The sequence below is a fragment of the Pestalotiopsis fici genome (genome assembly GCF_000516985.1).
Source record: "Pestalotiopsis fici W106-1 unplaced genomic scaffold PFICI_Scf_2, whole genome shotgun sequence".
NCBI lineage: Eukaryota > Fungi > Ascomycota > Sordariomycetes > Amphisphaeriales > Sporocadaceae > Pestalotiopsis > Pestalotiopsis fici.
In genome coordinates, this window is record NW_006917092.1 from 1,446,190 (window position 1) to 1,458,971 (window position 12,782).

General features: G+C 51.2%; 4 protein-coding genes across 4 annotated transcripts; 2 read left to right on the forward strand and 2 right to left on the reverse strand.

The window, feature by feature from the left end:
* Positions 1–1,103: 1,103 nt before the first annotated feature.
* PFICI_02633 (uncharacterized protein) lies at positions 1,104–3,332 on the forward strand (the record flags this gene model as incomplete). The annotated part of the gene is made up of 1 exon (XM_007831214.1): positions 1,104–3,332. The coding sequence occupies one exon, from the start codon at positions 1,104–1,106 to the stop codon at positions 3,330–3,332; it is 2,229 nt and encodes a 742-aa protein (XP_007829405.1).
* An 849-nt stretch (positions 3,333–4,181) lies between these two features.
* PFICI_02634 (uncharacterized protein) lies at positions 4,182–5,264 on the forward strand (the record flags this gene model as incomplete). The annotated part of the gene is made up of 1 exon (XM_007831215.1): positions 4,182–5,264. One exon carries the CDS (start codon positions 4,182–4,184, stop codon positions 5,262–5,264), a length of 1,083 nt encoding a protein of 360 aa, XP_007829406.1.
* Positions 5,265–5,601: 337 nt separating this feature from the next.
* PFICI_02635 (uncharacterized protein) lies at positions 5,602–7,936 on the reverse strand (the record flags this gene model as incomplete). Its single annotated transcript, XM_007831216.1, has 4 exons — positions 5,602–6,590; positions 6,641–6,927; positions 6,983–7,632; positions 7,688–7,936. 4 exons carry the CDS (start codon positions 7,934–7,936, stop codon positions 5,602–5,604), a joined length of 2,175 nt encoding a protein of 724 aa, XP_007829407.1.
* Positions 7,937–9,368: 1,432 nt separating this feature from the next.
* Positions 9,369–11,486, reverse strand: PFICI_02636 (uncharacterized protein; the record flags this gene model as incomplete). The annotated part of the gene is made up of 3 exons (XM_007831217.1): positions 9,369–10,633; positions 10,729–11,240; positions 11,323–11,486. 3 exons carry the CDS (start codon positions 11,484–11,486, stop codon positions 9,369–9,371), a joined length of 1,941 nt encoding a protein of 646 aa, XP_007829408.1.
* Positions 11,487–12,782: the final 1,296 nt, after the last annotated feature.

Consider the following 12,782-nt stretch of genomic DNA (forward strand, 5'->3'; position numbering starts at 1 on the left):
GGGGGGGGGCTCTGATACTCTTGTTGCCGAGGTTGAAAGCTTTAGATACGAGCTATCTCTTATATCTCGAAGAAGAAATGACAGACTTGCAACACAGCAATCGTGAATAACAATCACACTGGCTATGGTTGTGATGTTGTCCACCTGGCTGTCTGAACGCATGCGTGATGGAGTTGCTGTATTCCAGGTCTCCAGAAGGCAAGTTGCGGCTTGTGTGCTCTTTGCAATTTGTGTAAATACTGACAAACGTTGTGACTGCTTGCGATTGACTCCAGACTCAGTTGTGCTTTTGATGCTTTTTTTTTGGTACCCACAAAGGTACAAGAGAACAACTCTGAATATTTTTTTTTTGGTTAAGACATTGCATTGATATCGATTACGATATTCGATCTTGAAAATATTACATGGTTTGCAAGTCTGTTAGTTTGGTTCTGACATAATGAGCGAGTTGGAAGACGTTGTGAATGACAAGAAAAGTCTAGTCATGTAGTCAACTGCGGTATGTCGGGCTCCCGTCCGCGAAATTGTGCACCTCCAAAATGAATTCACCTACAGATGATCGGCGCGAGATTACCCGTATAGATAAAAAGCCAATGAGGCGCATGCCGAATAGTGATGTACGTTTTGAGCTGTACCTCTACACATTTTGGTATGCCAAGCCGCTGATCAGGGAATATGATTTGCTCGCTTTGCAGTATCTGCCTATGCATGGCACTCTATGATTGGGTAAAACATCAACCAGAGTCACAGACAAAAAATCCGGTGCAGAAATGAGCCTTGAGCGGCAATGCAAGATGCGAAGTCGTACTGTTATCCCACCCTACTTCATCGGGAGCCTCGCGAAGGCCCCCAATGGAGTCATTTATAAGCGAAAGTCTCACATTGTGCAGTCTCACTGTTACACTCACATGAGGCGCAGGGTCGGGGTGGAGGGCCCAGCAAGTCAGCCTTCCGCACTTGGTATCTTCTTAAATTCCGATTGTTGGACTGGTTTTTCTTGCAGTATCGGTTCCGGGTTTTACTCACGTTGTCGTTCACCACTGAGCACAGGCCATCACCGCTGTCCACCTTGCTATCGGTCCTCCAATTTCATAATCATCACTATGAGCGACTGTGGAACTCTGGGAAGTCATGAGGGAAGCCCTGAAAGCTTCACGTCATCCACATGCTATGCAAAGTCGATCGCCACCACGCATATTGGCGACGAACCCCGCGCCGAAGAGAGCAAGGCAGCGCTACATTACACTCCCGAGCTTCTATCATACTTAACTCATTTCGTTTCACTGTTGTTCACAGCTGTAGTATTGCAGCTGAGCTTTAGAGAAGTGTACTGGGCAGATGAGGACGGATGGAGGCATAGTGGATGGTCACTGGGACTATCGCAACCCGTCATGGCGGGACTACTCCAATTCGCCGCAAAGCTTCACGAAGTCTGTATCCTCGCATCACTTTCCGCAATCGCCATTGACATTATTCGAAGAAGGCTCCTCGTCTCTCGTGGAGTGCCATTTGGTTTTGTCATGGGTGGTTATCGTTTTGGGTCCGCAAGTTCTATCTTCAGTGGCTCATTCTGGGGCCCATTCACCGATGCCATTCGCCATGGCAGATTTGAACTGCTCGGCCTCGGTTTACTCTTGGGACTTGGTGCAATATATGCCAATGCTATCGGCCCCGCGTCGGCGGTCCTTATGGTCCCAACGCTAAATTGGTGGCCGGCATATGATCTCACGGCGCTGATGGTTGGTAACGGGCCATTCTACCCCACTAGCATTACCGCAGACAACTGGATGATCGCTTCTTGCTTGAGACAGAGTGAAGACCTCCCTTTCGGGTGCCCGGGCCTTGGTGCTAGCGACCTCCAGAATGCCGACTATTACACAACGCCCGAAGATTTAGCAAATCGTAGCTTGACGCAGCGGTATGGAAGAGCCCGCAGAAATCTATACACCAGCTCTGCTATTTCACCATCGTGGAACTCTACCCTTCACATTTCATCGACGATACACTCCGTTGTAATGGAGGCTATTGGGCTTGTTGGACGCTTCGTTTCAACCTTTCCGGACATGAATTCGAGCATTTCCAGGGTCGGACGGCCACAACTGGAGGCAACTAATTCTGCAGGCGTAATGAGCCCAGTGGTTCAGACGGAATGCGCGTCTGCACGCTTGAACGGAATTCTTGACGGAACCGATACTTTGCTTTTCCCAACTAGCATACTGTCTCGAATGAATGTTACAAGCCAAATTTGGCCTGTTCCCGAAGAGTATTGGCCATTCGCAGACAAGCCCCCGTTGGATGGCTACCTCGAGCCAAACTTTACTTGGGTGGATAGGGCCATCTTCCAGCTTTCGGACCAGACTTCTGCCAGTATTGGCGCCATAGTTGCAATACCATTCGACCATCCTCGGACTCAAGTTAATTTTAACAATTATGGGCATGATGATGTTTTCCTTGTTGCATGCGTCCTTGATGCAAGATGGGCTGCGACTGACATAAGCTACGATCCGGGAACCAGCGACACAGTTGTTAGTAACTTGACTGACATGTCTCTGTTTACTGGAGCAGCAGCCGACACAGATTTGCGCTTCAGATACGGTATCAGCGATTCAATATATATTCCGACTGACTGGGCAGACTTGCTAAATGCGCCTGTCGCGCCGCCGGGCTATGAGGGCATATGGTCTTCTGCTATTCAAAACTACCTAAAGCGTTTCATGACAGGTCGACCGGATGGTAACCAAAATGCCATATCTGACATTTCGAAGTTTCTGAGTCTCACATTGGTCGATGGCCTGTCACGATCTGGGACCGAAAACATGACTTTTTGGGTAATGAATCGGAATTCATTAATATTCGACTGGACCTTTTCTGATCTTTCCGGAAGTGGGGACTTCGAATTTCCAAGCGAAACAGTCACGCAAGCTGGTACGACAGTCACATTCAAGGTGCAGAGATATGGCTGGGGCTATGGAAACAACTCAAAGACGGCCCGCTTTGCCATTAGCATTCTATTGATACACGCAGTATTTGCCGTGGTGTACATGATTTTCACGATTGCCCACTGGTTCATATATCGATGGAGCAGCAGGTCTTGGAAGAATATGGAACAATTGTTCGCTCTGGCCATGGTTTCGACCCAACCGCCAAGTTTGAGAGGCGTATCCGCTGGAGTTGGAACTTGGGATACTTGGAAAATAGATGTTGCCATCAGAGAAGGCCAGGAAGAAGGCCAGGATCTGAATGACCGGATTGAGCTCGTTTTTGGTGAAAGAGATGGAGGACCGATTGGGAGGAGAGAAAGGCAAATACGACGAAGAAAAAGATACCAATAGAGAAATGGCAGCTCATGGGCTGATTAGCCTATCAATCACATTCTAAACTAATCCTAATATTGACAAGCCATCGGTAAACCTCAATTGGCAAGTCCATTCTCTGGCTTCCGGGGCGCCCGTTTTTCCGCTGCTCCCCACAGATGTCCGATCTTGCTCCGCGTTTGGGAGCGACGCCGTCAATCCCCGAACTCGGCCGGATCCCCGGGTACTTCCATCCCATCATTCCAAATCAGACCATCAATTGAACAAGATTTTTAGCACATGCAGAAAATCCACCTCCAACTACCGAGGGGGGGTCGCGCCAGTCCGCCCTGGAGTTTGAATCTTTGGAGGTGCTTTGGAGAAGAAACCGTCAATCTTTGTCCATTTTAAGGTTCTTAGTGCACGATAGTTTGACGCGATGGGCACACGACTATTATAGCTCTAGCCCCACTTGGCGTTCACAACGTCATTGATGGACCTTTAGGTCAAAAGGGGACTTGAGGGACCTTTTTTGGGGGGCTCGGGGGGTTCCTGTCAAGGTCTGGAGCTGGAGCTGGAGCTTGATGGATGGGCTTTATGGGGCTCACATGTCAAGTACTTTTCGGAACATCGTCGGTGTGTCATCGCAAACACACCCCAATTTGGTAGTATCTAGAAAAAGACCAAATGTTTTAGGACTGATTGGGTCATCTTTGATAGCATCAACACCACACGTAAACGCATTTTCGTGGTTCTTGTTGCTATATAACAAGGCGCAGGTTTCCTGATTTCGACAGTCAATCCGACGGAGCCGGAGACTAAACCTTTTGGGATCTCCACTGGAGAGGGGAACAAAGAAAATCACCACAACACTCAACAGAAAAGAACATGTCGACTGCGGCCACGGCGACGCTGAATGGCAGTGCCGAGAAGCCGGTCACGGTTCAGACCGAGACGGAACTGTCCCTTCTGTACCGCATCCTGCGGACCGTCATCAAGCCGCTGCGGCCCCGCCTGGTGAAGCCGAGCAAGAAGACACAGCCAGCCGGCAGCCCACGCCTGCTGAGCCGGCCGCGGAGCAAGCGGAAATTCAACATTAGGGAGCGCCGGCACCCTGATTCCGGCATCTGGCTGTACGACTACGAGCCCCAGGCGCCGCCCAACATCAAGATCAAGGCCCCCTCGACCATCTACTACTTTGCCGGCGGCGGATTCCAGAGCCCGCCCTCGCGCGAGCACTGGACTTTTCTGGGCGAGCTGGCCGCCGGCCTGACCCTCGACCACCACGTCACCCTGGTCAGCTACCCGCTGGCGCCGGCGAGCCCGGCCTCGGAGTCGCTGCCGGCGCTGCAAAAGCTCATGGCGCCCGTGTTTGCCGAGGCGGCGAAAAAGGGCGACAAGATCACCCTCATGGGCGACTCGGCGGGCGGCAACGTGGCGGCCAGCCTGGCGTTCTGGTGGGCCGAGCACGTCGCCTCGCGCTCGGGCGACTACCGGCTCAAGGCGACGCTTCAGAACCTCGTCGTCGTCTCCCCCGCCGTCGACCTGCGCAACACCAACCCGGCCATGCACGGCGACCTTGACCGCCTGGATCCCCTGCTGGGCGCGGCCTACACGGGCGCCGTCGCCGAGGCTTGGCTCGCCGCGCCGCCCGAGCACCCGCACCTCGACTCCGTGGCCGAGGACCCGAACGTCTCACCGCTTCTGCACGAACCCGCTGCGTTTCAGCGACTGGCGGATCTGGGTGTGCGTGTGCACGGTGTTTACGGTACCAACGACGTTCTTGCTCCCGACACGGAGTTGTTTAGGCATAAATGTGAGGAGAATGGAGTCAGGGGGCGTTGGCTGGTGTGGGTTGGTCAGATGCATTGTTTTCCGCTCGCCGGCGCGTACGGAATGCGAGAGGGCAAGAAGGCTATAGACTGGTTGGTTCAAGTCTTGAAGAGTGACGATGATTACTACCATCATTAGTCCAAAGTAAAGGAATGATTGACGTGTACGGATATCAATGGTAGCCAATGGCACAAGTTATGATGACAGTAATGATAATATTATACTTTGATATGAGTGGATGTTGAATGAAAATGCGCCGGCTATCATGATTACATGGCAAGAAATTTGCCCACCTACTCAATGGTACACTCTGGCACCCTGCATTTCCCTGGTTCCATGTCTTGGCCCTGGGATCGTTCTATCCTATGTCTACGCCCCTTCAAACGCCAAAGTTATCGCCAGGGATGTTTGCTGAATATGTTGTCGAAGCAAGGCTCTGCAGCGTTCTGATGTCTTGGAGCTTTTATTGTCGGGGTCAGGGTGCATTGCCTGGGTGCGTATAACCGCCAAAGGACAGATTATTCAGGATGGCTGCCCCGTAATCCCCAGAGTCACCGTAGAAGAAGTTCTGGTCCAAGCCAAGTCCGTCAAACAAGTCATGGGCAAAATTGGTATTGTTCTGCCAGGGATCGAAACCCATATGAGGGGCGAGTTCAATAGTTTGTGACTTTTCGACTCCGTCCATGGGCCCCTCGGCCGTCTCTATTGGGCCAAATGCAGTCTCGGCGTCCGAGACTGGCGTACTTGAACTGGCGGGCCCCTCGCCAGGTTGGTACTTGCTGAGCAGCACGCCCTCGGCCCCAATCGTCGAGACAATTTCGGCCCAGCGCTCAAGCTTTAGCTTGGTGATGCTAATCTTCTTGGCCGCCAGGTCCCAGAGGTTATTGTCCCAACTGCCACCTTGTGCTTCGCTGACCTCTGACCTCGCCTGCTCGAATCGCACAACCATGGCCCGCAGAATACCAACCACGTCAAGCTGCAGCTCGGGGGACGACTGGATCTGCTCCTTGATTCGCGCTACTGCCGAAGCTACCGCGGGCTCCGCGTCTGGGAATTTGGAGCTGTCCGGCTCCACCGGGGACGGCTTTGAGAACGACGACGGATCTCGCAGTCCTTGAGCTTCGGCTCTGGCGTTCAAGGTGTCTGGGCTATCTGGATCGACGGGACTCTGTGGCACTTCGACTCCCGCCAGCTTGGCCCATCTTGACAGCAGCGTTACGGCGACGAGGAGTTGTGCACAGGTGGGCATGGGCAGGTAGTAGTAATCGGTAATCTCAAAAGACAGCCAGAGCTCGAACCACTTTTTCAGAGCGGCATTGGACCGATAGAATGTATCTAGAGTCGAGGGCGCGCCGAGAGACAAGGACGTGAACGAGTCCGAGAGGGTTTCAAGTAGTTTTGCGTCGACTATCGGAGGTTCCCACAGTTTCAATCCCGCCGTATGAAAGTGAACCATTAATAGTTCTGTCAAGGTCAGCATATAAATCGAGTGATATGCAATGATCTGTACGTACTGTTGGATCGGAGGTATCGTGGTATTTGAGCGTCAAACTTGTCGAGTTCAGTCTGAAATGCGTTGAGGTATGCGCTGACTGGTGCACGCGGGATTCCAGGTAGGCTGTCGTCCAACTGGTCTTTGGATTGCAGCTGTCCTATGCGATCGCTCAGATGCTGAATACGAATGAGCTGTGCCAGCAAAGAGTCTGTTTCATATTCCTTTTCCTTTTCAAGGTCGCGTAGACACTGCTCCATATACGGAGTAAAACGAGCAGCGTCAATTTTCTGAAAGGTGAAAGAAACACTGGTAGTAATCAGCATTTTGTCATTGCTGCAAAGTGAATCCCAAGACAACTTACACGGAGCTCATGTACCACATTCCACAAAGCGCCCGCTTCTCATCATTCGTTCTGGGGCTGGGAACCTGGGGGTTGAGAACGAGCGCACGAGTCCTTTCCTGTATCTCTGGCGGCTTATTTAGACCCAGGTCTGCAACCAGACTCGTCGCAAGGGCCACTAGATTTGATAATTGTGTATGCATCATGCATTGATAGTGGTAAAAGCCCGTGACAACCAGAATTGCCTGTAGCAATTCAAGTGACCGCTGCGAACGCATCATCAGATGTTCGGTGAGGTGCTTCATGATGATGTAGCCCTGGGCCATCATGGACTTTAAGTTGCGGACAGATGCAACCATCTTGATCGCACCAAACAGGATGGGCTTGGTCCTTTCCATCTCCTGAGCCGAGATTCCAGGCCGAAGCACGACAAAGGGGAACGTAGGGCTGAGTTTTGTCACAAACACTGATAATAGGGCCTCGTCTGACTCAACAGGCAGATACGAGGCGCCGATGGGTGCACGGCAAATACATGTCGGCGGAGCATAACAATTGTAGGTCGCTGGTACGACACCTGCGGGGTCCTCTGATGATGTTGCCGGCGTCGACCCAGGACTCGTTGTTGAACGCCAGGTTCCTGGACCGAGTGGGCCGGTTTCTGATGGGATACACTAATTGACGCCATGTCAGTCCTTGAACATGAAACAAGAGGGGATATCATCATACTGTTGGGTCTTCTGTGGGCGGATCGCGTAGACTAGCCGGCAGTTCACCCGAGTTGGATGCTTTGAGTAAGTCGACGAGGCTATTGAGTCTCTCCTCTAGTTGTGCAGTTTTGCTTGATGCCACGTTAGCATGAATAAAGAGTTTGTATACGACTTTATAGGTGCATGTCATGCCATAGCGGCCGTCTTTGCCAAGAGCTATAAAAGTGTCCTTTGGGGCAGCTCCAAGGCGGACGCTTGTCCATGGCATCGAGTGAGGCCGAAAGCCTTCCAGGGAATACATGGGGGTCGGGGAAGTATTGATTTCGCCCAAAGACAATAGTTGTATGACTTCGCAGCCATCACGCAACCCATCTTGTTACTATAACCATTCTATGATGTTGATAAGGACAATAGTTGCTCCGGAACATGATATTCTGAAAGTCGAACGATAGATCCATGCTGGCTTATAGGGGTAGAGAGGAAAATAAAGTAGGAGATGCATGTACTCACGATGGTTTGCTTTGCCGCTTCTTCCTCGGTTTGTGGACCTGGTCCACGCAGTCCTTTTCAAGCCTCTCACATCTGCCAGCGATGGGAATAGTCAGTCATTATTCATTGTAAAACATGATCCAATATAGCGATTTAATTGCCGACTATAGCATGTGCATCCACGTAGGTAGAGACCGGATGTATACATGAGGATTCTTTTGAGATTGCTGCAATACTGTGGCGCTTGACCTTTCCGTGTGCTTCTTGTCCTTGGCAGATGGGAAAATACGCTTGGCGTAAAACCATATGATTTCAACTTGAAGTATAGAGGGGGATTGATTCACACAAAAAAAAAAAAAAAAAAAAAAAAAAAAGAAGAAAAAAAAAATATGGGACCGGATTACTGAAAACTCACGATATACTGACCTATCGCATTTGGAGCCCAGAGAATCGTTGGACCTCAGACACTTTGCCTTTGAGTTGGCACACGGCGCACATGCGGCGCCCCACTTTGCAATATTCATTGCGCTCTTCGGTCGGTCGGCCATGTTTCTGCAAACTGCCCGTGTCCAGCGAGGCTAGACAGATGTGCGGTGGCCCAAGGTCTTTTTTCTCCGGGGGTGGGCGTTGCGATCGATACACTCCCAAAGCAAAAACGTGTTTACCGGCGACCCGAGACGGGCGGAGTTTTGGAGGTCAGAGAAAAAGGCCGAAGATTGATGAAAGGAGGGACTGGAGTGGATGATGCTTATGGGGGTAGAGGGATTCTGCCTAGCGTATCTCTAGCAGCTGCTAAAGAAAGCACGAGTAGAGTGTCCGAAACACAACATGTCATCTTGCCCAATACTTTGGTCCTGTCATAATCTGGACACTTTTGCGACACTGGCTTCGCGCGGACTTGAATCCACGAATTCCTATTCCCGATGGAATTCATTATAAAGAAACTCGGGCTAAATCCAGACAAGTATCTCATCGAAATTATTCCAGATTGGTCAATATTTTTTTCACTCAACCAAAACTTAATCTACCATGTGATTGTCCAGCTGTATTACATCCAGTCTATTGTGAAATTATTCGCCAAATCAGACGCATCGTGTGCGGTTCTGCAACATCAATACTGACAGAAACAATGGCAATAGTATATACTTGCGGGGTATCCTTGGTAATGACTTCGTAACTCATGATCCTAGCGTTGGCAGTTGCCATTATGTTTACGTCAAAGCATAGAGTGAACCTTCAGGGTCCTGGTCTACTTCGACGCCATACTCTTGTATGATTTCGCCGTCAAGTCTTTTCTGGACGCGATCTGCTTCCTCAATGCGTCCGGCGTTCCTGAGATTCTTTTCCAACTTGCCAAGAAGCAAGAGTAGACTACTTTCCCTTGACTCCAAATACTGCACCCAGTTCACAGTCATGTTATCGGGATATCCAGGGTACGTGCTGGGAGGCCGGCTGAGCTCGTCCACTAGCTCCTGGTTGACCTCGATTGCCCCGTCCAAGTCTTTCATCCTCAGGAGCGTTATGATCAGAATGATGCCGGCATAGACTTTCTCGTAAGGGCAGTCCTCTTCCGACTCCCGAACATCCCTAAGAATGGAAAGTGCTTCGTTGAAAAATCGATTACGCGAGAGGGTTGAGGCGAGTTCGGCTTTCAAATGTAAAGTTGGGAGGTTCTTCTTTTGCGCATGCAGAATGAGTCGATCAAGGACGGGCTTGGCCTCATATATTCCCATCATGCCAGTGGCTTCCATCAAGCTGGTAGTTAGCCCGCGCATCTCCGTGATGTGCCCGAAAACGTTGGTAAAATTCTCCAAGAAAGGCTCCAAATGGTCAAAATAGCAGTCCATGAAGGGCCGAATGAGTTGGGCGAATTCAAAACTGCCCAGAGTGGACAATTGGCTGAAGACAATAAACAATGGGTGATGCGCGCCGAATATTACATGGCATAACTCGGCTATGTATTTCAGCAGAGTCTGTGCCAGATTTCGACCAAGTCTATCATAAAACATGCAGCGTATTGTCTGTTGGCACATGTAGATGACGACCCGGGGATCTTGGGGCTCAATTACGCCTTTGGTATTGGCAAAACAGCGCTTCATGATCCGAAAGGCCTTTTTGACCTTCTTTTCTCTGAGGCAATCGAAACCATGGTTGAAGTCGTTGTACCAATGTTCTAGCTTGGCGCTATCAGCCTCATATCGAGACGTGTCTCCCGTTGCCAGTGACCATACTCCAGTGGCATACGTGGAGGAAATGAAGTGTCGCGCGTAGAACATGGACCTCTCCGGAAGGAGATCGGATGGATGAGACTCAAGGGCGCGTATTGTACCCAGCGGCTCGGTAAGTCTGGCAAGGTATCGTGCACGCTTGGCGCTGTTGGGCGGCGATAATCCAAGCTCAGTTTCCGGTAAATTAGGGGAAGCTCGGCGGGATTTCGTGGATGAGCGAAGCGACCGAGGTCTCGCAGACGGCATCGCTTCAACATCTCAAGTCAGCTATTGGGCCATTTGAATCGCACCACCACGAGATGGACATCTAGAAACATGTGGGTGGCTAAAATTAGTACTATACCTTCTGCAGATTGTGGTTCATCATCATCGCCATGAAGTTCCGAGACAAAGGATGACGAAACGTCTTGATTATTGTTGGAAGGAAGAAAAGGAGGGGGGTGTATTCGACTTTGGTCGAGGAAGTCTTTCCACCCTTTCGGAACCGCACCTTGGAGGTCAGGTACTATGTAATCTGGTTTGCGCGTCTTGGGCTGTTCAGCAGGCGGAACTGCATCTGCTGTGCCCAAAGGGACAGCGCCATCCTCACTAGGAACAGATGGCTCGACCCGGCCACTCTCTACATTGGTTTGGCGATGAGTAGCGGCGGTTGGGGAGGTAGACTCGATGCTTCTACCAGCCGTACTGGAGCTGGTATCTGCAGCTTCACGAGATCGAGAGTCGGAGCCAACGCTTTCGGCATCCTCTGAGTCCTGGCGACGCCTCTTGCGTTCCTTGGCTTCCTTCTTTGCCTCTCCTGGCTTTGTCTTGCGCAAGCCCCATTTCTGATAGATTTGGGACTGGAACATCTTGGGACTGGAAATTTAAACATGTTACTACGTGTTACTATAGTGCCAAGACATGGGGTAGCGATTATATGGAGGACGGGCGCGCTTACGTCGCATGAAATTGATGTTCCTCACGCATTACACGCATCACGACAGGCAGCGAGTGGCACATGAACAACGCGGTGATTGTGTTGCGAAACTTTTCCCAGTCCTGAGGTTTAGCCCACTGGGTCTTGGTCCCGGACGGGGCGACGTTGAGCGTTGACGGCTCCATTTTCGCGGTGGTGGTGAGCTGCGCGAGGCTTTCCTGCTAAGGCGCAGCTGCTGGGAAGATTGAAGAAAAGTAAATACATGACCGGCGGCGACGGTGAAAAGACACGGGCGGACAGCACGGGAGGGTGGTGAAAGCTGGGGGGGGGACTGTGCTGGCCGCATCGCAGGGGGTCCATTGGTGGGGAGTCGACGATTGTCGCATCCTTGTCCAAAGCTGGCGGCCGTCCAATTATGGCCCCCGCATCGATCCATCAGGAGGTGCAGGGCTACACAGCTAAGCCCTTTTGGAATCTGGCTTCATGCTGCCAGGATGGAATCGAGAGCATCATTGGTTCCAGGAATAGATCATGTGATCTAACCGCTTGGTAATCTCGTGTGAATGGCCGACAACTCTCGGGATGGGTGAGCCCAGAAGAAAGATCCAGGAGGCAGGATCTAAATGATACAGACCTCGACCTCAAAGTCACTTGTAGGGCAACGATCAGCGTTGGGGACTTGGCGCAATGCACGGAGCAGGGCGCAGTCCCTCCGTAACAGCCACCAGCCCGCGACAAGTTGGCGCCCGCCTTCCGTCGGGGAGCCTGGCCGCTGCCGTCGCGCACAAAGATGTGCACTAAAGGCACTAAAGGCAATGCAGTGCCCCGTGCGCCAACTCTGTATTTTGTCAATGATTAATGTAGGCAGCCCAATATGGGTTGGTGGGAATAAGCCAAATAATGCACGCCTCCAATGCTGGCGGGGCTGCCTTATCTTGGGGATACCTACCATGTCTTTGCGCAGCTCCATGTAGAGATGCAATCGTCTACGGCTGGGCGAGCGAGCAAGCGGGCAACTTGCAACTTGCAATTTGAAATGCAGGCAGGCAGCCTCGGATTCCTTTCCCTTTCGTCTCATCTCATCGCCGGCGCGCCCGTTCTTTGCAGCGTTGCATCGCGCGATCGATCCATATCTGGTATGCAGTAGCACCGATTTACTTACAGGTTGAGTCGCGCATGTACAAAGAGCCACGTACCTCGGAGATGGACCCGTCCTGCAAGCCATAGCTGCACGGAACGATTTGCTGAAATCCATAATTCCTGTAGTGAACGCATGAAACGGGACAAGCCACGCCCGAAATGCATTAATTGCCCCAGTGCAAGCGAAAGGACGGAAGTAGCGCTGTTTTTGAAAATGATTTCATTGGATTGAGAGAGCAAGGGAGAAAACTATTCTTTCAGATGTAAAGTAAAATGCGCCGTCCAGACAAAAAAAAAATATATGCAAAGAAACGGATGAGGGGGCTCATCGTTGACAAATG